Source organism: Pan troglodytes, chromosome 23 (genome assembly GCF_028858775.2).
Source record: "Pan troglodytes isolate AG18354 chromosome 23, NHGRI_mPanTro3-v2.0_pri, whole genome shotgun sequence".
NCBI lineage: Eukaryota > Metazoa > Chordata > Mammalia > Primates > Hominidae > Pan > Pan troglodytes.
In genome coordinates this window covers 21,130,511-21,154,103 of record NC_086016.1, presented here as the reverse complement: position 1 = coordinate 21,154,103, position 23,593 = coordinate 21,130,511, and the positions used below count along the sequence as shown (strand labels likewise).

Below are 23,593 nucleotides of genomic sequence, written 5' to 3'. Positions count from 1 at the left end.
CTGGCCTCAAGTGATCTGCCTGCTTCGGCCTCCCAAAGTGCTGGGATTACAGGCATGAGCTACCGTGCCCTGGCTGCATATCTGCCTTCTTCCCAGACCCTACCAATGCCTTCTCCCTCTTTTTGTGCATTCTACTTCTTCACCTCCTGAGGGTCTCTCTGGTTCTTGGGGGACATGCCAGAAGAGGCAGGTGTCAACATTGCAGAGGCAGAACTGCCTGGGCATGGAGCGGGCCGCTTCATCCAGGAAGCACACACAGGGCCGGCACTCCTGGTATGTTTGACAGAGAGCGTTGGATTCGACTTGGGGACCTGCAGCGTTGCTCCTAGGGTTGCAGTCCTGTGAGCAAGGTACCTGCACACTCTGAGAAATCCACTTCCCTCTGAACCTTCCTATCCTTTATAAAGTAGACACCTTTTTACCTATTTGTCCCCCAAGCACTGAGGGTCTGCCCTGGATGCCGAGGTACACTGATGAGCTAGACCACCCATGCCGTCCTGGAGCCCAGAGGCGAGGGAGGCTCAATCACGCCAAGTGTGTGTGCGCGATGGTGGCTGTGCCACGCATCAGAACCATGGTGCTGTGAGGACAGGGAATTGGGGATTGGACTTTGGGAAGCTGGGGAAGGCTGAGGTCTGAGGAACTAGCCAGGTGGAGAGGGATGAGGATAGCTATTACATGTGACGGTTTGAAGGGATGTGGCTTGGCAGGAGCACGGACAGGCCATGGAGGGCCCTGTTGAGGTCCTGGTCCTAGCACCTTTGAGAATCCTTGAAGGGGTCTGAGCCAGGGCTGAGCCACCTACAGGAGTCGCCCGGCATGGCGAGGCCACCTGTGGAGGCGTCACCTGGGCCTCCTGCCCTGGGCAGTGTGATCTCAGACAGGTGGCCCACTCCCTCTGAGCTGTTTCCAGCTGTAAAGCTCAGAGCAGGAACTCCTCCTGCAGCCCCTCCCACCCGGGCTTACCTGGCTGAGCTACAGTGAGGCTCCCAGACCTGCTTGCCAGCCACTGCCCTGAGGACCAGTGCAGGTCCGCGGGGATAATTGAGGAGGAGGCCCCAAGAGCCATTCCTCAGGATGTCCCACCCGGGCCCCCATCCCAGCACTCTGGGCTCCCTCTCCACCATGAGTTTCTTGGTGGGAAAAATAGGGTGGCCCCTTGAGGCCTGTTGGCAGAGTACACAGTGGCAGGCTGCTGAGAACCCCTAGAAGGCTTTATGGAGGCCTCAGCCTCTCAGCTGAGCCTGGCGAGCTGGACAGAGTCTGCAGGGGCGAGTTCCCTATATGATTATGGGCCGTGTGTGTGATGGGGGCGCAGTGGTGAGGCCTGGTGCCCAGAGGCCAGGGGAGGATGCACTGGGCCACAGGAGGACCCCAGAGGCCAGGGTAGGTTCCTCCCCGCTGGGCAGTGGGAGCCAGGCTGGTGGGGGATGGCTCTGGACACTGTCGGAGGTGGCGGGAGGGTTGGGGTGGAGGCCTGAAATTAAACCACCTGGAAGGGGGCTGTGAGAACATGAGGAGGCAGGTGGACTTGGGGAAGAGCGCAAAGAGGGCCAGTCCAGGCTCTCACTAGACCCTACTTCTCCAAGGGGACTGAGGTTGGGGTCTTGCCGAGGTAGAGAAGTGACCATAGGTAGACTGTGGACAGTGATCATCGATGTTGCTGGCAGTGGAGCTCCTCTGCTCTGACATTCTCTGTGTCCAGCACCTGCTTCAGGCCCCGCCCCGGGGGAGTGGGAGTCGCACGACTGTCCTAGCCTTGGGTTTGACTTTGGCCCCATCCACTTAGAGGCCATGGGAGAGGTAATTCTGAAAGCGCTTGTCCTTTGTGGTTGCCTGTCGTATCCTACTTGCCAGTGTCAACTTCTAATGCAGGGGTGTCGTCCCCCGGGACAGGCTGGGACGGGGACAACAAGATGTGGTCAAGACCACACAAGACTGTGGGACATGCTCAGGCTGGAGTGTGGCTGGGCCATCCAGCAGAGCCTCCTATTTCTCCTGGGCTAGAGAATGACCACAGGGTGCGGTGACCCCGGCACTGTTGAAAGCTGGGTGCTGGCTGGACACAGGGGGCCTGTGATGGACAGAGCACAATGAACGAGTTGCCCAGCAGGGTAGGGAGCTCAGGACTGGCTGACAGGCTGGCCACCTGCCCTCTGCAGCCTCCCGCAACCCCCACTGGCAGCCTTGTGGGGCTGGAGAGGTCTGCCCAGACCCTCAGTCCCAACTGCAGATAAAGCCTGCGCTCCTCTACAGGGGTACCTCGGCACGCTTCTTGGTCCTGTCCTCTCCCTGCCCTTTCCCGACCCCGGCACCGCACTTGGGGGCGTCCCTTCTGAGGCAGCGGCTTCCTCACTCACCTTTCAGCTCTGGCCCCTGCCCCTCCAGGTCTCTCCCAGCCCCAGCCCAAGCCCCAGCCCCAGCCTGGGCCTGAGGTCATGGTCTGGACTGGGCACATTGGGATGTGTTTTCCCAAGCGAACGAGGAATCATTGCACAATCTGAGTGGGAAACCAGTGGAGGGGAGCCCAGGACTAGTCAGTTGAGGCAAAGACATTCACTTTGGCATCTGCATTAATATAGTGATTTATTGCTCCTTTAGCAATGTCGGTTATGAAGTTCAAGGGGAGAGAGAAGAAATTGATGAAAACAGTGGCTCATCCAGGACTGTCTTCCTTCTCTGGTTTGTGCCTTGACTTCTTCAGAGCTTGGGCCTGAAGGCGTGAGCTCCATCTCATTCGCCGCTGGCACACTGGGCCACAAACGGCTCACTAGGTGCGCATCTCTGGAGGCTGCTGGGGGGCCCTTCCTCTTTCTTCCTGGTCGACGGCTTGCTGGGGAAGCCTAGGATGTCCGACTGCCTGGACATTTGCATTGCCAACCCCTCAGGTTTTGTCTCAGGCTGTCCCTCGGGCTGTGTCTGTTCCCCAGGCTCCAGCTTGGTGGCAGACCTCTTGGCAGAGCCAGGTTCAGGGGTCCACAAGAGTTCAGTTCCCTGGGAGCTTTCCCCCTCCTTGTTGAAGACCATAGAGGGCAGTCCTTGTGCCTTGGGCTGCACCCAGCATTGGCTGAGGGTGTCATGGATGTGCAGCCGCTGGCTGACGTCGGGCTGCAGCATGCAGTAGATGAGGTCCTTGCACTCGTCTGTCAGGTTCTTGGAGTGTGGGAAGTCCATGCGGTGCTCCTTCTGGATACGCAGCATCTTCCTGATGTTGGAGTCGTCGTAAGGCATGGAGCTGCAGACCATGATGTAGAGGATCATGCCCAGGCTCCAGATGTCATACACCATGGGCTGGTAGGGGATGCCCTGCAGCAGCTCGGGGGCTGCATATGCCACCAACCCGCAGAAGTTCTTGCTTAATCTCTGTTGGCCACTGTCATCCCGCAGGCAGAGCTTGGAGAACCTGAAGTAGAACAGCTTGATGTTGAAGTCCTTGTCGAGGAGAAGGTTCTAACACTTGAGGTTCTGGTGCACGATGTCCAGGTCGTGGCAGTATTTAATGGCTGAGGAGAGTTAGTGGAACATCTTGCACGCCATGTCCTTGGGCAGGGCTCCCTGGCACTCAATGAACTAGTTTTTTTTCTGGCCCTGGCTGGGCTCCCAGGGCAGATCTGGGGCTGGGTGCTAAAGGCGGGGCCTGGATGCCACCCTGAGCACTGGTGGCTGCTCTGAGGATAGTACAAGCAGCAGGGGCAGCACTGGAGAGTGTGGCCATTGTTTTTTCTGGCAGTGGAGCCCCTCTGCTGTGCCAGGCTCTGTGTCCAGCACTTGTTCCGGGCTACGCCCTAGGGGAGTAGGAGTCACATGACTATCCTAGCCTTGGATTTGACTTTGGCCTCATCCACCTAGAGGGAGTGAGCACCCCTTTCTCACAGGAGCCAAGTGGAACCCTGGGCCCCTCAGGATGACTTGGTAGGGCGGGCTGGTTGTCACTCATGTTGGGTTGGGTCCCCACCTGCCGTGGCCCTTCCCCCTTTTCTCTGCTCCTTCACCTTCTTCCCTAACCCTGACTGCCCACTGCCAGGCCTTTGTGCATTCTTGGTTCTCCTCCTTCCAGACAGCCTCCTTCTCCTTCCCGCTGGGGACACCCCAACTACTGTCTCCTGGAAACCAAAAATAAAACTCTAACCCCCCAGCCATCTGAATGGACCCCTCCTCTCCACCAAGGGCATTCCAAACTTAACCTGAAAAACTATTTCAGGCCGTGATAGGAAGTGGGAGTCAGGCCTCATTATCCCTCCTCCCTTCAGGCTTCAGGCACAGCTAAGCAGTGTAACATCGACACAGAGACTTGAAGACTGACAACAGACTCTGTGGCAGTAAGATACCAGCATGACAGCAGGCCCGGAAGGAAACAAGTATTTTACTGCAAAACAGGTTTCTTTCACATATTTTGAAGTCGCTCTGCAAAGCTGTTTTCTGTGGGGAAAATCTACATCCTGTAGAGAATCCCTATCCCTTTCAAGGTCTTTTCTCCTGAGAGAATTAACTAGAGTCTGGCACCTTTTATTTATTTTTCCTTTTTTTTTTTTTTTTTTTTTTGAGACAGAGTCTTGCTCTGTTGCCCAGGCTGGAATGCAGTGGCATGATCTTGGCTCACTGCAACCTCTGCCTCCCCGGTTCAAGCGATTCTCCTGCCATCAGCCTCCTGAGTAGCTGGGATTACAGGCGTGTGCCACCACGCCTGGGTAACTTTTGTATTTTTAGTAGAGATGTGGTTTCACCATGTTGGCCAGGCTGATCTTGAACTCCTGACCTCAGGTGATCCGCCTGCCTTGGCCTCCCAAAGTGCTAGGATGACAGGCGTGAGCCACCACACCCGGCAGAGTCTGGCACTTTTTAATAAGAAACATTAACAGTCTTTTCTCTGTGAAGCCTGATACCTGGAGGCTTCATTTGCCTAAGAAGCTTGGTCTCCACAACCCCTTAATGTAGACAGTCCCTTTTATTGATTCCAGGTCTTTAGATAAACTCTTTGAACCAACTGCCAATCCGCATGACCTAGAAGCCCCCCTCCACCCCCCACTTTCAAGTTGTCCCGCCTTTTCCGACTGAACCAATGTATATCTTACATGTGCTGATTGATGTCTTGTCTCCCTAAAATGTATAAAACCAAGCTGTAGCCCTACCCCCTTGGGCACTTGTCAGGATCTCCTGGGGCTGTGTCCCAGGCTATTGGTCACATATTGGCTCAGAAGAAATGTCTTCAAATATTTTACAGAGTTGGACTCTTTTCGCCGACACTGCCCTCCAAGGTTCACCCTGTTGGTGATGACAGGGGAGAAGTGGCACTTGGAGCACTGTTCGCAGGGGCGCTGAGCCTCCTCTCTGCCTAGCTTTCTTTCCTGCACATGTGGCCTTCCCCTAGCCATTGTGTAGGCAGGTCCTCCAGGGAGCCGGCTTCGCTGCAGTCTCCAGGACCTGGCCTTCCCGGTCTCTCTTTGCCTGACACTCTCTTAGGCCATTCCTGTTCCTCTTTCCCCACCCTCAGAACCGGCAGGCCCTCCCTCCTCCACAGCGGTTCGGCCTTAAAAACACCCCTTTGGGGCGCACTTTTGGGCTGCTCACGGGACCTGAGCTTGCAGGTGTGAAGACCCTTGGAGTCCCAGCCAGGTTCCCACTTCGTTCTCTCCGCTCTCCACCCGCGCGACCCCTCGGCGCCCCGCCCCATGCCCCGCGCCTTTCGATGTCCATCCTTGTGGTCCCGCGCCCGCCGTCCCTAACCGGTGTCCAGAGACCCTACACCCTTCGGTGGCCCCGCCGCTCAGGCCCCGGCCCCGGCCCCGGCCCTGCCTCTCTGCTTAACCAATGGCACGCCACACTCCGTATGGTCCCGCCCTTCCCTTAGAGCCCGCCCCTCAGTCCCCGCCCTTAGGTCCCCGCCCTCCGCCGTCGCGACCTTAGGCCTCACCCTCTTCGGAGGTCTTTGGCTCTGGCCCCGCCCCCCATCTTGACGGTCATTGGCCGGCGCCTGCGTCGCGGGCGGGAGGCGGGGCGGCGCGGCGCGGAGCCGAGCAGGACGGCCGCCATCTTGCGCGCAGCTGGAGTCGGAGCCTGAGGTTGCAGCCGAGAGTGTGCGCCAGCCCGCGGCCCAGCCGAAGCTCTTTCCCGCCGCCTCTCCGCGCCTCGCCCAGGTTCAGCCCCGCCTGACCCTCCGCTTGGCACGGTCCCCTGACCCTCAGTCCGGCCCGGTCCGGCCTCCCAGCGGGGTCACGCAGCCGCCCCGGGGACGATGAACGGAGGATAAATGGTGCCCAAGGCAGACAGCGGCGCCTTCCTGCTGCTCTTCCTGCTCGTGCTCACTGTCACCGAGCCGCTGCGGCCAGGTGCGCCGCGCGATGGGGGCGGTGTGGGGGCGGGGCGGCGAGCGGGGCCGGGGTCGCCCCGGGACCTCCTTTCACCCGCGGCGCCCTCCTGCAGGGGCCGCGCCTGGGGCAGGGGCGGGCGGGGCCTGGCTCGCGGGCCGCCTGGCACTCTCTGCGGACGCCTGCTGGAGCTTACCTGGGCTCGCGGCGCCTCGGACTTCGTGCAGCTCTGCTGTCCAGGATGTTGCCTCTGGGCCCTTCCCGGGAGCGGCGGCGGCCAGGAGCTACGCCACGGGCGCACCCTCCCGCCAGTCCAGCGTCGGAGTCGGGCTGGGGACAGTGGCTCTCAGGGGCACCTGGTTTCACAGACGTCCTCCCAGCAGTGGCCTAGTGCCAGCCTCTCAGTCCTGGAAACTCCTCGCCTGGACAGCGGTGGTTGTGGCTGTCATTCAGTGAGACGTTGCACTAAGGAAGTCCTCAGATCCCACCGGGCCTAGAGGAGGCACCAGGAGTCAGCCTAGCGTTGTGTGGCCGGCGCGAGCGTCCCGGGAGCAGAGACCTCGCCACTGTGCGGGGCCCTTAGCCGTGCTGCGTGTATGTGATGAATGAGTCCGTGCTTTGGAACTCCCCTCGGAGCTAGTGTGTTCTTAAGTCTGTGGTGGGGAATCAGAACCGTGGCAACCAGGAGACCCTTTTCTACCTATTTCAGTGTACCTCCCCTTGAACTGCACCAAAAAATCAAACTCCCTAAATGCAGGGCCGATGTATCCATCAGGCACAGGAATCCTGGTATCACTTGCCCACGGTACTTTTAGTAGCCTTCGAATGTTATTTTATTTTTTTTAAAGTCAGCAGAAAAAAAATGAACTTTTAGGTCAAATAAAATGTTTTCGTATGTATATTAATACAGTCATCTTTATACTAATACAGTGAAAAAGCATGATTCTTAATATTTCTTAATGGAGGAAAGGTCCCATGAAGGCAGAAGTGCCAGGGCCATCTTCTCTGATGACCTGGGTGTGGGAGCACGGGGTGTGTGGCCCTCTCCTGTGCCCTAGCCAGGCTCCCAGCCCAGATACACCGCACCTCTTGGCTCTGCGCTTGTGTCATCTGTGTGGAATGTCTGCCTCCTCCCTAGTGCCTGCCTGGTGGCCAAGGCCCTGACCGGTGCTCAACCTGGACAGATTCGGTGATGCTTCTCTGGTCTCCCCATGTAGAGCTAGTTGCTCACTGCTTTTGGCTGCTCTCTGGGCAGCGGGATGACTAGTTGTGGGGTGGCCTTGGTAAGAACAGAAGCCAGGAAAAGGGCTACCTGTGGAGGAGGGTATCATATAGGCTCTTGGAGGTCAGAACCAATGGGTTTGTGGATTCTTGTGATTAACTTCTTTAGAAAACATGTATGTACCTGTAGAGAGGTAGAAGGTCACCGTTTTCTGATTCTTGAGTCCCAGTTTTGCAGATGAGGTCACCGGGCTCAGGTGAGGCCATATTATGCCTGGCTTCTTTGGGGTGCCTCTGGTTCCAGGCCCAGCATCTCCTGCCTGGGTGATAGAGGTGACTGACGTCCCCGACTCCTTTTTCCTTGCCAGCCTTTTCACATAGCCTGCCAACTGGCCAGCAGCAACTGAGAAAGTGCCTGTGGGTGCTTGCCCCCTGCCCATCCCTAGGGAATCCAAGTGACGAGAACAAGCCCCTCCTTTTAGGAGTGCCTGATGTGGAACAGAGGCCAGGTGTAAGTCACTTGTCACACTCCTGTGTGTTGAATACCCCGGAGTGTGGGGTCCCAGAGGTGAGTGGAGGTGGCCATCTTTTTGTACCTGTGAAGCAGTGAGGGTGTCACAGGAGACCTCACACTGAGGTCGGAGTAGGGCATGGGTGGGGTGGATCTGGTAGAGGGAGCAAACTTATTCTTTCGATTCCATGACTCTCCAGATGAGAACATTGCAGCTACCCCTGGAGGCGTCTTGAGTTGCCCTGCAGAACCCGGGAGCTGCAGCTGGCTTCCTGGCTTTGGCTGGGCAGGGAGGGCAGGCCTCTGGGCCTGATGTGTTCCTTGTATGCCCGCGTGTGCCTCTTCACACATTCACCATGTGTCCTTCCTGAGAGTGCTGCAGGGATCTGCCTGGCTGGTGCTTGCAAGAGGCTGGGGCTTCTCTGGTCTTAGTCTGCGTTCTTTCTGTGGGGATTCCGGCCTTAAAAGCATACTTGAGTATGAGGAAGGTACCAGTCAGAGCCCACTTCTCAGGAGGGTGTTTTCTGACTCCTGCCTGGTGGGGTCCCTGAAGATGAGGCCAAGCCACCTGGGCTTCCTCTCTGGTACAGGGCAGGGTGGAAGGCCCTTCATGGAGTTATGGGGCAGCAAGTGCTTGCTGTACTTGACCTTTCACCAATTTTTTTTTTTTTTTTTTTTTTTGAGACAGAGTCCTGCTCTGTTGCTCAGGCTGGAGTGCAGTAGCGTGATCTTGGCCCACTGCAACCTCCACCTCCTTGGTTCAAGCGATTCTCCTGCCTCAGCCTCCCGAGTAGCTGGGATTACAGGCATACGCCTCCACGCTCGGCTAATTTTTGTATTTTTAGTAGAGATGGGGTTTTGCCATGTTGGCCGGGCTGGTCTGGAACTCCTGACCTCTGGTGAGCCACCTGCCTTGGCCTCCCAAAGTGCTGGAATTACAGGCCTGAGGTACCATGCCCAGCAATTTTTTTTTAAGTGCACATTTGAACTTGATTTAAGATGTGTCATGTGCCGGACACTGTTCTAAGCACTAACATATGTTAACTCTCAAGGGGTCCCTGCTAGATGCTGTTTTTAGCCTCATTTAAAGATGGGGAAGCTGAAATCCAGAGCACTCATGAAGCTAAGGCTGAGATGAGATTTCATCGTAGGAGTCTGGCCTTCCCCCCATCATGCAGCCGTGACTGGGGTCTGTGCACTCCAACTGTGTGTCTCCAGCCCAGCCACAGGAGTACCTCATATTATGCTCTGAACAGCTTCCTTAACCCCAGGTGGAGCCACAGACTGCCTCTGTCCCCTGTTAGGTCCCAGGGTCCTCTAGGTGAGGGTGCAGAATCTTTTTCCATGTGGATACTCCAGTCCGAGGGACAGAACCACTCACCCTCTGCCAAATCCCTTCTGTGTTTGGCCATGTGACCACTGATGATGTGTGTTATGATCACTGGGGGTGTGATGAGGAAGAACGGTTGGAGACTACTGCTGAGGTAACTGACAGTGAGATGGTGGGGGGATTTGGGGACCACTGATTGTGATACTGTCTCATTGGCCCTTTCTCCATCTGTGTAGAGAAGGCAGCATCGACTGCTGATTCTAAAACCGTTTTTCTTTCTAGCTTTAATTGTGAAACAAAATTATATCATGAGCCACAGCTCTATCCAGGTTGAACCCACCATACATAGCTGAGAAAAAATTGCCTTCTGAATGCCGGTGCACCCTGGTCCCTTCCTGCTGGTTGTTGGTCCTGTACAGGGCCTGTGCTCAGCTAGGCCCCTTGGTAAGGTACAGGACTAGAAGGTCGTCTTCCTTCTATTGTTGGTACAGCTAGCTGGGAGAGGCAAGTGACTTGTCTAAGGTCACACAGCTGGTGAGCAGCAGAGCGTGGGTTCAGACCCAGGTGGAGCTGGCAGGGTTCTTTCTCTTTTGCTTTCAGTAGGCAGCTGTGCTGAGCTGATCAAATCTCAGGGAGCTGAGAAGTGAACACAGCACCTTGGCTCTGGAGTCCAGAGTTGTTTTTTGTTTTTTGTTTTTTGTTTGAGATGGAGTTTCTGTCTGTCACCCAGGCTAGAGTGCAGTTGCGGGATCTCAGCTCACTGTAACCTCCACCTCCTGGGTTCAAGTAATTCTCCTGTGTCAGCCTCCAGAGTAACTTTGATTACGGCGCACGCCACCATGCTGGGATAATTTTGTATTTTTAGTAGAGACGGGGTTTCACCATGTTGGCCATGTAGGCTGGTCTCAAACTCCTGGGCTCAAGTGATCCACCTGCTTTGGCCTCCCAAAGTTACGGGATTGCAGGTGTGAGCCACCTCTCCCCGGCTGGAGTCCAGAGTTTTCTTTCATGTGAAGTAGCACAGGGGTTTGGTGCATAGGGAGAGAGTGCATATTTTCATCACAAGGAAAAGTGACCGAGGTTCAGAAGTAGCTGGAGAGGTGAGCTTGCACCTAGCCTTGCCAAATCCTCCTGAGTTTGGAGTGCTTTCCTCTGTAGCCAGTACTGTGACACTTTGTAGAGTTTGTCCACTGGTAGATTTGGCTTTTGGGTTAACAGGTTCATTTTGTTTAGTTGGAAAGTGATGTAATATACTTTCTACCTTCACTAGCTAATGAATTTTCCTTTTTTTCCTTGACAAAAAGAAAACTTTTATTTGGAAATAATTTCAAACTCACAGAAAAGTTGCAAGAGTAAAATGAGTGCAGAGAACACCTGCATATCCTTTGCTGAGGCTTCCCTACTGTTGGCATTTTACCTTATTTGCCTTATCCCTCATCTTCCGTGTGTATGTGCATATCTGTGTACTCACACACATTGCTTTTTTCTGAACCATTTGAGAATAAGTTGTATGCGCCATGGCCCTTTATCCTTGTACATGTTAACCATTGCAGAGAGTAGAGGCTGCTCCCACTTAACCCCACCCCATCGTTCTCACTAACACCTGCTATGTGCCAAGCCCTGTGTCACGTGGGAAGGTCTCATGGGTGCAGGAAGCCCTGTAGTTAAAGCCCAGGTTGGCCCAGGTGGAGGCAAGCTGGCATCACTGCATGTCAGGGTTATTGTTTTAGTTGGCGGTTCTGGGTTTAGGAATGAAGACTGCTGTTGTGGAAGATTTGTGCTGTGTTAGGCTGCGCCTTCCCTGCTCCACTTCCCAAGCTAGCTTGTGGGCACTTTGCCCACCCCTTCCTTCCCACTTCCCAGAGTACTGAGTGATTATATCCTCTTAGCAGCGGTGGCCGGTGATTTGTTTGTGCAAGTGTCCTTCTAGCAGTGACGGCAGGTAATCTTGTTATGCACAGATCCTCTTAGCAGTAATGGGAGGTGATTGATCTGTGTGTGTCCTCTTAGCAGTAAGGGCAGGTGATCTAGCTGTGCACGTGTCCTCTTAGCCATGGTGGGAGGTGATCTGGTTGTGCAGGTGTCCTCTTAGCAGTGATGGGAGGTGATCTCAGTGATGGGAGGTGATGGGAGGTGATCTCATTATGCATGTTTCCTCTTAGCAGTAGTGGCAGGTGATCCGCTTGTGTGCATGTCCTCTCAGCAGTGATGACAGGTGATCTAGTAGTGCATGCATCCTCTCAACACTGATGGCAGGTGATCTAGTTATTGACTCTCTCCTGCTGGACCTGAGCCTTTGACAGGCAGGGAGTTCCTCTGCCTCTCTTGGTTGTTGGCATAAGGAAGGACCCGATTGGCATTTAGTAGTTTCTTGACTCTAAGTGGAATGCATCAGTGACAACATTTAAGGACCCCGTAGAAAGCTCTTGACTGATTAGATGTCTTTTCCTTGGTATGCTATTAGATTTTCTCTTATGTGCTGTTATGTTTGGGTGCTGAGGTTTTGATGACCGTCCTCTTTCCTTTCTTTCCCTGCCAGTCTGCAGAGTGGGCTCGGTAATCCCGAGAGACCAGTTTTGGGCCAACAGTTTATTGAGCAGAGTGATGCATGGGCTTGGGTATGGTTATTATGTGATAGCTGTGTAACACCTGTATTTGTGTTTCTGACATGATTTACCAGTTGTCCTGGGAAGTTTAGTCAAAGCCAGTCCATCTCATCCTGCCATTCCAAGCTGTGTGTCCTGTCAGTGTGGACATGGCGGGCTTGGCAGGGCAAGTCTAGGTTGGAGGGTGAATAGCCTGTGGACCCAGATGCCCTGGACCTTCTGGGCATCCTCCTGGGAGATTGGGAAGCTCAGGTCTGGTTTTGCCTCAAATGAGCTGTCTGTAAAAGTAGCAGCTGGGATTAGATCAAGCCTTCTCATCCTGGTCCATGGCAGGCAGTTGGGTATGGTGGCTTAAGAGCATGGGCTCTAGAGCCACACTGCCTAGGCTCAATCTGTTCTACTGCTCACTCTGTGACTTCTGCTTCAGTTTCCTCATTTGGAACATGGACATCATAACAGAGCTTTATAGAGATGTTGTGAGGATTAAAATGGGTAAGTATAAAATTCTAAAAAGTGTCTGACATAAAGCAAACTCTTCATCAGGCAAAATGTTAGTGTTAATCACAGATAGAGTTCAGGAACCCTGAACTGAAATGTGAAATGTGAGGTGGTTTGTGCACAGGGCTTATTGGTCGGGAGAGAGCTCCCTCAGGAGGTGGCAGAGTGCAGTGGCTCTGAGGAGTGTCTGCCACACAGAGAGTGCTCTTTGCTGTTCTGATGGGATCAGAGGGACTGCGTATGACTTGCTGAGAGCCCCCGAAACAGCCATGGTGCTTTGGACAGGGCTAGGATTGTTCATACACGTTTTGCTCTTTGTCACATTCATGCTCTGTCACCTGGGCCTGGTCAGGCACAGACTGGGCACTCAGAAATCAGTTATTGAACAAATGCACAAATGCCTATTTATATTTTGACATAAAGAGCAACAGCTACTTTAGCCAGCAGGCCTTGCAGCTGCCTCTGGTGGGGGTGGCGAGGAGGATGAGAGCCTTGTGGCAGTCCTGCAAAAATGCCTTGGGAGGACAGGATCCGGGGGTAGGGGACATGGCTGTGGAGCCAGCTGGCCTGGGCCCCACCCTGGTAGGAGCTTGCTTCTGTGATGGGAGCTGAGCTGAGAGGTGAGAGCAAGTGTGGCTTCTCATTAATGTGGATCCTCACTGAAGCTCACCAGCTGCCCAGCCTGGGGTGGAGGGTTGAGGGGCTCCCAGAGGGAGGGACCCCAGCAAGCCGGTGCTGAGGGAGCTGCCTCTCTGATGGACTTGCTGGCACCTGGCTTTGAGAACTGGACTGCCCTGTGTGAGGATGTGGCTGGACCTTCCCTGGGTTGTTTGCACAGTGCAGGGCTTGTTTCTGGTCAAGAGCTGGCTGGGTGCATGGGCTGCACATGCTTGCCTCTTGGCCTTCTCCTCCTCCTCTGCCTGGGGTAGCTGTTGCTTCAGTCACTCTGAGCTGGTCATTGTTCTTAGTGCCCTTGTCCCCTACAGGTCCCTCCCTGTAGGCTGACTTCTGGCTGACCTCTGGCAAAATGGCAGACAGCTATCAGTTTGGTTAGCTTGTCTTCCTTGGTTAGTCTGTCATCCTTCAGCTGTTGGCTGCTACTGTTGGACAGGACAGTACTGAGGACAGTATTCTGGTGGGTATGGTGGACTAAGGGTCCCCCAGGTAGACCCTGCCCTCTTCCTTGCCTGGGAAGTCTCATTTTCTGGGAAACCTTCCTTAGGAGTTCATAGTTGTGGAGAGGATTGTTTGTGGCTGGCCAGGGCACTGGATGAGGGGCAGGAGTCACAGCAGAGGGACCCAGAAGGTCAGCACAGGGATGATCAGCAGGAGACTGACCACAGGACCGGGCCAGATGCTCCATTGAAACTAGGTCTGCTGATGCAGAGGTCTCTCCGGTGCCACTGGCTGCTGCTTAGGGCCTCCAGGTAGATTAGTTTACCTACAGAACTCTGTCTATGGTCTTAGAATAAGAGGACCTGGAAGAGTTAGAGGCTTGTTGGGGGCCATGGCAGGCCTTTGCTGCAGCTCTTGGAGGTTTCTTGGCCACTCCTGACAGTGGGAGCAGCTCTTCGGATTTCCCCATCTACCCTATTTGCAAAGGATGCCTGCTAGACCAGCATGGTAAGCCATGGGGCATGGAGAGAGCCCAAGGGTGTAGAAGATCTTGTCTGGACAATCTAGAAAAAATAAAGTTGATATTTCTTCACATTTGCTAACATTCATACATAGAATATTTTACATAAGTGGAATTATATTTTTTATTTAATTTTTGTATTTAACTTATTTTGAGATCTTTGTAGATCAGTGCATATATAACTTCATTTTTTTTTTTTTTTTTTTTTTTGGTAACAAAAGATGGAGAGGAAAGGTGGGAATGGGTCGGGGCAAGATTGTCTTAACTCGTTCTTTTTTTTTTTTTTTTTTTTTTTTTCCTCAAATGGAATCTTGCTTTTGTTGCCCAGGCTGGAGTGCAGTGGTGCAATCTCAGCTCACTGCAACCTCCACTTCCTGGGTTCAAGTGATTATGCTGCCTCAACCTCCCAAGTAGCTGGGATGACAGGTGTCTGCCACCATGCCCGGCTAATTTTTGTATTTTTAGTAGAGATGGGATTTTGCCATGTTGGCTGGGCTGGTCTCAAACTCCCAACCTCAGGTGATCTGTCTGCCTTGGCCTCCCAAAGTGCTGAGATTACAGGCATGAGCCACTGTGCCTGGCCTAACTCATTCTTTTTTAGAAATCTTTTTACTTTGGAAATATTTCAAACCTACATAACAGTAGGTTGACTTGGCAAGTGGAAACCCCTTCACCTGGCCTTTTCAGGATGGGAGCGTGTCGCCTTCTGACATGTTTCCATCAACTTGAAATTCCTTTTTACCAGGCACATCGTGTACCTTACCTGCCCCACACTGGAATGGGGCATTTTCCCACAGAGCGCTGGTTCCTTTTGGTGGGAGATGGTATTTAGAAAGCAGGATTTTGGTGGTAGATGTGTTTATTGCTAGCTACTAGAGTATGCTGCGACTCCATCTTTTCAGTCTAGCCCAAGAGGTGTGTGCATACGTGCATGTGTCTGTGCCTGTGTAAGTTCATACTGTTTTTTATTTTTATTTTTATTTTTTTGAGACGGAGTCTCGCTCTGTTGCCAGGCTGGAGTGCAGTGGGGTGATCTCGGCTCACTGCAACCTCCGCCTCCCGGGTTCAAGCGATTCTTCTGCCTCAGCCTCCCAAGTAGCTGGAACTACAGGCATGCGCCACCACGCCCGGCTAATTTTTGTATTTTTAGTAAAGATGGGGTTTCACCATGTTGGCCAGGATGGTCTCGATCTCTTGACCTCATGATCTGCCTACCTCCACCTCCCAAAGTGCTGGTATTACAGGTGTGAGCCACTGCGCCTGGCCCATACTGTTTCTTTAGTTCTAATCCAGCGTTCCAGGGTCTTGCTTGCTTTCTCTGTTTCATGTTTGTTTCTCTCTTTTTCTGCAGTGAGAACCCTGGCTCCCAACAGCATCAGTAGGCTGCACCCAGAATAGTTTCAGAAGTACTGCATTCGCACCACTAGTAACAGCAGACCTATTAAGTAGAATTTAATTTAATTTTATTTTTTTTAGCTCTTTGTGTTTTCAGATTGATGGTGTATACTCAAGATTCTTGGGTTCAAAAGCTACTTGGATTAATTCTCTTCTCTCTTCCGTGTGATTGTTACACAATTAGGTTCAAAACTGTGTTGAGGCAGGGCCGGGTGGTTCACACCTGAAATTCCAGCACTTTGGGAGGCTGAGGTGGGTGGATTGCTTGAACCCAGAAGTTCTAAACCAGCCTGGGCAATATGGCATCTCTGCAAAAACTACAAAAATTAGCTGGGCATGATGGCACACGCCTGTAGTCCCAGCTACTTGGAGGGGACTGAGGTGGGAGGATCGTTTGAGCCCAGTGAGCAGAGGTTATGGTGAGCTGAGATCATGCCTCTGCACTCCAGCCTAAGCAACAGAGCAAGACCTGCCTCAAAAACCAAAACCAAAAAAAAAACCTGTTTTGATTTGAAACCATGTTTATTAAATAATATTGAGAGTGGTATTTACTGTAACCTCAGTATTATAACAAGCCCCTCTTTCATTACACTAATTGGTAAGGAAGCATCTCAATTTTGAACGGTTTTATTATTTTCCTAGGTGTTTTTTTTTTTTTTTTTTAAAAGATGGAGTCTTGCTGTGTCACCTAGGCTGGAGTGCAGTGGTGCGACCTCGGCTCACTGTAACCTCTGCCTCCCGGGTTCAAGCGATTCTCCTGCCTCAGCCTCCCCAGTAGCTGGGACTACAGGTGCGTGCCACCACGCCCAGATAATTTTTGTATTTTTAGTGGAGATGGGGTTTCGCCATGATGGCCAGGCTGGTCTTGAACTCCTGACCTCAGGTGATCCACCCGCCTCCGTCTCTGAAAGTGCTGGGATTATAGGCATGAGCCATCATGCTCAGCCAATAATTGGATATTTTAAAAATAATTATTTTTCATTTCTGACAGTCCTGAGCCTTCGTTGACGTACTTTTGTCAAAACTCTTGGCAAATCACTTTTTCAGTTTCAGTTTCTTCCTGGAGACAAAAAACAAAACAAAACAAAACAAAACAAAACAAAAAACAAAAAAGAGTTTAGATGTTCAAGGGCTATTTGGGCCCAAGTGCTGACATTGTGAGCTTGTTGGTTTAACAGGGTCTCATTCCACCAGCCATCACCCTTTGTGTTTCCTCTCCATCCGATAGCTTGGGTTCGTGCTCTGATAGTCTTTGGGTATGCAGTGATATGGGGGAGCTGTCTGAAGCAGGGGCTGAGGGTGGCCTGGGAGTTTGGGTATAGTTGTACACACCCTTTACCTGACAAGACTCATTGTGGAGGGGTGATCAGTGAGGCAGGTGGTAGGTCTGTTTTGGAGATTAGGATGCTAAGACCCAGAGAGGTTAATTAGCTTGCCTGGTGGCATCACTTAGCTTTTAAGTAGAAGCAAGAACAGGAAACTCAGGACTGCTGTCCTGAGCCACATGCTTTGCCTCCTGCACCATGATTCCAAAAGCTGATGAAAGAGCTGTATGGCAGAGGGAGCTAAGTGGAGCGCCACCACCTGGGGCCTCCTGCCTAAGAACCGGGCACCTTTTCACTGAGTTGGGCATCGCTAGTGTTCACAGTTCTGACTGCACCAGCATCTTGTGTGGACACTGATGCTGTGATGTCTCTTTGGGCTTGGGTGATCAATTCAGGCCAGCTGGTGACCACCCTCTGTGATCTCACCACACAGTGATTGCAATCAAATCTACCTGTGTGTTTCCAGAAGCTTGGGAGGCTTATTAGAGTGTTACCTTCTTTTGTATGGACGGACTTTGTGGGTTTTCAACCGTGTGGATGTATTACTTCTTAACAAACATTCATGAAAGTAAAAGATGAGGAAAAGGTATTTTAAAAGGAAAAAAATTTGTGTAACTGAATATAAAACATACTACTTAACAGAAAAATAGATCTAAAATGCTTAGAACCCACAAAAAAGTTAAATGAAATTTTAGCTTAATGCTGTTGCATATTTCTGCTTTATAATTGCAGCATGAGATATGATGTCTTTTTATAGCAAGTAGATTTACTCATATTAACCTCATTTTACAGATAGAGAAACAGAGCTTGGGAGACTAAGTGACTTAGCCAAAGTCACACAGCTTTTAAAGTCATGGAGTGGGTATTTGAAACCTGGGCAGCATAGAGTTCATGCTGTGATATTGCACAGCTTCAAGAGAAGTCTCTGGCTCTTTTTCCATCTACTCCTTGTCTTTCTCCTTCTGCCTTTTCTTTTTTTTTTTTTAAATTTAATTTTATTTTACTTTAAGTTCCAGGATGCATGTGCAGAACATGCAGGTTTGTTACATAGGCATACATGTGCCATGGTGGTTTGCTGCACCTAACAACCTGTCATCTAGGTTTTAAGCCCCGCATGCATTAGGTATTTGTCCTAATGCTCTCCTCCTGCCTTTTCAATGTGAACCTTCCCACCCACCCTGCTTTTCTTGTCTTCTTCCCATAGCTTCAGCAGGCTCCAGGTGCCGCAGCCCTGACACCTCAGGGCCCACCCCTGCTGTGTCCACACAAATGCCCCCAGGAAGCTGACACTTCCCCGCAGCCTGTTCCTGCAGTCCCTGCCTTGGTTCTTAGCTGATGCTGTCATCATTATCACCGCCACCCCATCCCCATTTCTGAGCATCAGGCACTCTGATCAGCACTTGGCATGTAATAGCTCCATTAACCTTAACTGTAACCCCATTTTTTGGATAGAGTTTTTGGTGTGTTAAATCTTGTGCTCAACTTAGGTTTTGAAATAAGAGCAGGAAATGAAGCTTTCAGACTGCAAATGTTTCCTTTGAATGTTCTTTAAAGACCCCATATGATAGGACATGTGCTTTTTGTGAGTGTAACTCCCTGTGGTGATCACACTAAAGTTTGGACCCACTCTGTTAGACAAGGGAGGAACTGGGCAGAACTGCCTGCCCATGGCTGGGCTGTAGGCTCAGTCTCCTTTTAGATGCGTCAGATTTCTAGTCTTGCTTTCTTGCAGGAGTTACTTCATTCAGTTGTAATATTATCCTTAGGACTTTAAATCCCTCCGTATTTTATATGTGCTTTTCAGGGTTAGGCGGCTCCACTGCTACCGCAGTTTTTTTTTAATAACGTAAAATATGCCATCATAACCACTCAATTCAGTGTTCAGTTCATTCAGTGTTCAGTAGTGCCAGAGTATGTACCTTGTTATGCAACAGATCTCTAGAATGTTTTCATCTTGCAAAACTGAAACTCAGTACCTATTGAGTAACTACCCCTCCCTTTTATCTCTCTCTCCAGCCTGGCAACCACCGTCCTACTTCCTGTTTCTAAGAGTTTGACTGCTTTAGATATTCCATATAAGTAGAATCATGCAGTATTTGTCTTTTTATGTTTGGCTTATTTTACCTCAAGGTTCATCCATGTTGTAGCATGTGTCAGAACTTCTTTTTAAGGCTGAGTTGTATTCCACTGTATGCATATACTGCATTTTGTTTATTCAGTGTACACCTGGGTCGCTTCCACCTCTTAGTTATTGTGAGTAGTACTTCTGTGAGCATAGGTATATGAATATCTCTTTGAGACCTTGCCTTCAATTAATTTTGGGTATGTACCCAGAAGTGGAATTGGAATTGCTGGATCATATGGTAATTCTATTTTTAATTTTTTAAGGAAACTCCATGCTGTCTTCCATAGTGACTGTACCATTTTACATTCCTACCAACGATGTACACGAGTTCTGATTTCTTCACATCATTGCCAACACTTGTTTGTTTGTTTGTTTTTGACATTGGCTATCCTAATGGGTGAGGTGATAGCCTATTGTGGTTTTGGCTTACATTTCCCTGATGATTAAGGAGGTTTTTTTTTCTTTTCCTTTTGAGACAGTTTCGCTCTGTCATCCAGGCTGAGGTGCAGTGGTGTAATCGTAACTCCCTGAAACCTTGACCTCCTGGGTTCAAGTGATCCTCCTGCCTCAGCCTCCCATGTCATGTAGTTGGCACTACAAATGCATGCAACCACACCCAGCTAATTTTTTGATTTTTTTTTTTTTTTTGTAAAGATGAGATCTCACTTTGTTGCTCAGGGGCTCAAGCAATCCTCCCACCTCCGCCTCCCAAAGTGTGAGGTTCATTTTCTGATATGTGGAGTCCAACTGTCTAGTACCATTTGTTGAAAGGTTATACTTTCTCCATTGAATTGTCTTTGTACCTTTGTCAGAATCCGTTGACTACATTTGTGTAGGTCTATTTCTGAGATCTGTATTCTGTTCTGTTCTGTTGGTCTGTGCATCTTTTTTTTTTTTTTTTTAGATAAATTCTCTGTTGCCCAGGCTGGAGTACAGTGGTGGGATCACAGCTCACTGCAGCCTTGACCTCCCTGGCTCAAGTGATCCTGCCACCTCACCCTCACCGAGTAGCTGGGACCACAGGTGTTCACCATCATATGTGGCTAATATTTTTATTTTAATTTTTGTAGAGACTGGATCCCTGTGTTGCCCAAGCTGGTCTCCAACTCCTGGGCTCAAGTGATCCTCCTGTCTCAGCTTTCCAAAGTGTTGGGATTACAAGTGAGAGCTACTGTGCTCAGTGTGGTCTGTGTATCTTTACTAAGCTTTTGATCAAAGACTTTTTTAATTTTAAAGAAGTCTGATTTATCATTTTTTCTTGTTATGGTCATGCTTTCTGTTTTTGTCTAATAAATCTTTGCCTACCCCAAGGTTACGAAGATCTTCTCCTTCCCTAGTAAAATCTGAGCTTCGGGGGGGCAGACACCTTATGTTTCTCCTCCTGCTCTTCTCACTTGTGTCCTGTACAACACCTGGCCCCTAGGAGGTACACGGCGGTGTTCATGGAAGGAGCAAATGAGTTGTCTTAAGGATTCATAATAATGTATTCTAAGCACTTGATATACTGCCTGGCACATGCAAAATGAGCATTCAGGAATCTGATTTGACTACAGCTGTTCTTTCTCTTAGAGAAATTGGCTGCGCTATCCTGTGGCTATGATCGAAATGTGGTGCGAGTGTTGGATGAAACTGCTGGCTGATGTTTACATCAGATGCGAGATAGCTCTCGCTCCAGTTCTGTCCCACCCTCCTGCCCTGGTCTTACTCCCAAGTATGTAGCCCCTCCTGCCCGAACCCCCATGAAATAAGGACTGATTGCAAGTTGCTGTTCTTTTCTTGAAAGTGTCACTCATGGAATAGGTATGTTTGGTGGACCTGCCTTTCTCTTCTTTCATCTTATATGATCCCTTCCTTTTTCTTAGGACCTTCCCTTCTTTTCTAGGATAACTTATTTTAAACAGGGCCTTCTTTCCCAAACATCTGCCTAAGGAGAAGCCACAGGGCAGAGCAGCTGAGCCAGTGTTTTGGTTGGACAGCATCTACAGATAGATGGTAGCAGGTGGTGATCACTTCTTCTCCTGGAGGTAGAAAATGCTTGTTATTTATGAGAAATAAATGCTGAAGCATAGGCCTTGTCCCTTTGTTCTTGTGTGGTGTTCCCCAGTGTTGTGACCCCTTGGGCTGTGGGAGAAAGTGGCTGGCACTCCCCTAGCGCTTGGCAACCCTACTCCCTCTCCACTGTTTCAGGAGAGCTGGCCACCTGTCTCCAGTGGTGGTGATGGGGAGTCAGGAGCTCCAGGTTCCAGGGGAGGAGTGACTGAGGGTGGAGCCTTCACTCAGAGATTCCACTTGCCCTGGGGGCTGTTTGGAAATGGGTTTGGTGGTTATGTGTTTGGGGAGCTACTGCCATTTAGGGAGCCATATCAAAGAAGTTGCAGGCATATTTCAAAACCACAGCAGGAGTGTTTGCAGGTGTAAAATATTTTGTTCTAGTAACTGGCCACTGGTAGGGAAAAAAAGTACAATATGTTGGTACATCCTTGGCTCTGCGCCAGACTGGTGGTGGGGCTCTGGTATCCCTGGGCTTTGTGCAGTGAGCCCCCAGAGGCTCTGCTGACTGCTGTCTCGGTGAAGGAAATGGCTCAGAACTGGAAAGTTTGGACCTGGTCCTCTAGGGAGTCAGAATGCAGAGCCCCACCCAGGGGTTCTGCTGGCTTCAGGGATGGGGATTTGGGTCAAAGAGCCCACAGCCTGGCCTCTGATGCCCATTCTGCTGCTGCCAACTTGATGTGGGACACTGAGTAGGCGGGTCAGCCCCTCTGAGAAGCTAGCTGGCTGGACTAGTTGGGGGTTTCAATACATAGAACAGCTTCAGGCCTTCCTTCACATTTTGCTAATGAAACTTCCAATCTCATCATTTTCCATGAGCCACACATGTCTTGTTCCCGTTTGAACTCTGGGCCCTCATGGGTGAGGAGCCGGCTGGCCTCTGGGCTCCTTGTGGCTTGAGGTTCAGATGCTGGCATCGTTGGTGCTGTAGCCTGGTGGCTGCCAGTACAGAGGATGCTCAGGCCTCCAGGTATCAGCAGTCTTCACTGCCCCCTGCTGCTGAGACGCAGTGGCAGGTCAAACTGCACAGAACCCCTGGCCATGGTTCCTGCCTCCCATCCTCTCTTTGCCCTTGTGGGTCCCTCTCAGAGCATTTACCTCTGCAGAGGACCTCCCAGGATTGTTCCTAAGGGTGGCATATGTGAAACTTCAGCAGCTGAGCATTGTTGGAGTAATTTTCTCTTTTGGGCCTCATGACCTCCGTGGAAGTCAGGAGGGATAGGCAGGGCAGGATGGTCACCTCCATGCTTTACAGATGGAGGAAGCAGCCTGGCGAGGCTGAGTAGGGTTGCACGGGCCAGGAGCTGAAGCCTGCTGTTTGTCTTGCAACGGATCTCTGGGGCGTCTTTCCAAGCCAGTCTCCCTGTGTGGTTCCAGGAAGCTACAGGGGTGGGGAGGTTGTGTGCTGGCCTGCTGGTGCTACGGGGCAATGGCAGCGATGGGGAAGGGGCTAGACGGGCTGCAGGGGAGAGCTGCAGGAACTGGTGAGCCAGGACCCCCAAGAACCTGGGTGTGGGGCTTTGCGGGAAGGTTAGAGGTGGCCCTTGGACTCCATAAAAGGGCAGATGGCATTTGAGCACTGTAGAGAAGACAGGGAGTTTGTGATGTGATCACAGTTGGTTCTGGGATGGTCTGTGCACTGTTTGGAATGCCAGGTCCTGCCTTTCCTCACTTCCTAGCTCTGCCCTCCCAGGTCTGCTCTCTGTGCTGACGCAGGTTGGTGTTCTGATGATGCACTCCTCCATCGCCAGCCGCGTCCCTTTCTGGAGTTATAGCACATCCCATGAAGCTATCTGGTCCCGAAGTCCCTCTGGGTCCCCGGAGTACAGTGTGCCTTCCAGAGCGTGCATCGCTCCCTTCCCCACCGGGCAGCACCTGTTCAGGATGGGTGCTTGCCGGAGGCCTGCCCATGGCCCCTGGTGGCTCAGATGCTGGCCATCTCTGAGGCCCCATTCAAGGCCCTTATTATTCACTCTTGCCTCAGGACAGAGGTGACCCCTCCATTTAGAAGGTCACTGAGCAATATGCCCTCTGTTTTGTCTTTTAGTTGTGCTATCAACAGTGGTCTCTGTCCTCTCTATTTTTTTAGTTTTTGAGATGGAGTCTCGCGCTGTCACCCAGGCTGGAGTGCAGTTGTATGATCTTGGCTCACTGCAACCTCTGCCTCCCAGGTTCAAGCAATTTTCCCCACCTCAGCCTCCCAAGTAGCTGAGACTACAGGTGTGTGCCACCACGCCCAGCTAATTTTTGTATTTTTAGTAGAGATGGGGCTTTGCCATGCTGTCCAGGCTGGTCTTGAATTCCTGGCCTCCGGTAATCCACCCGCCTTAGCCTCTCAAAGTGCTGGGATTACAGGCGTGAGCCACCGTGCCCGGCCCTCTGTCCCTTCTTGAGGGCATCTGGAGAAGAGATGGCTGGCCCAGGGCAGAACCCAGCATCCACACCTCTGGTCTCCTGGAGATGCGTGGTCGCCTGTTACAATAGCCCAGCCAGCCCTTGGCTTCCAAACCTTCTCCCCTCTGCTGCTGCTGCTGCTTTGAAGTGTGGTGCTGGACAAATCTCCCTTTCCTAGTAGCAACTTGTATGGAAGGT

General features: G+C 51.4%; 1 protein-coding gene and 1 pseudogene across 4 annotated transcripts in view; one reads left to right on the top strand and one right to left on the bottom strand.

The window, feature by feature from the left end:
• Nucleotides 1-2,560: 2,560 nt before the first annotated feature.
• On the bottom strand, nucleotides 2,561-6,030 carry LOC101059564 (testis-specific serine/threonine-protein kinase 1-like; annotated as a pseudogene).
• The window catches only part of DGCR2 (DiGeorge syndrome critical region gene 2), an 86,736-nt gene continuing 68,856 nt past the window's right edge, over nucleotides 5,714-23,593 (top strand). For 2 of the 4 annotated variants that reach the window (XM_054675727.1, XM_054675726.1), the window contains exon 1: nucleotides 5,991-6,326. In XM_054675727.1, coding sequence (XP_054531702.1) covers nucleotides 6,248-6,326 — 79 coding nt within the window. In that variant the 5' untranslated portion in view covers nucleotides 5,991-6,247. Of the gene's footprint in view, nucleotides 6,327-23,593 lie in introns of all 4 variants that reach the window. The other 2 variants (XM_530360.7, XM_054675728.2) reach the window with 2 other exon arrangements.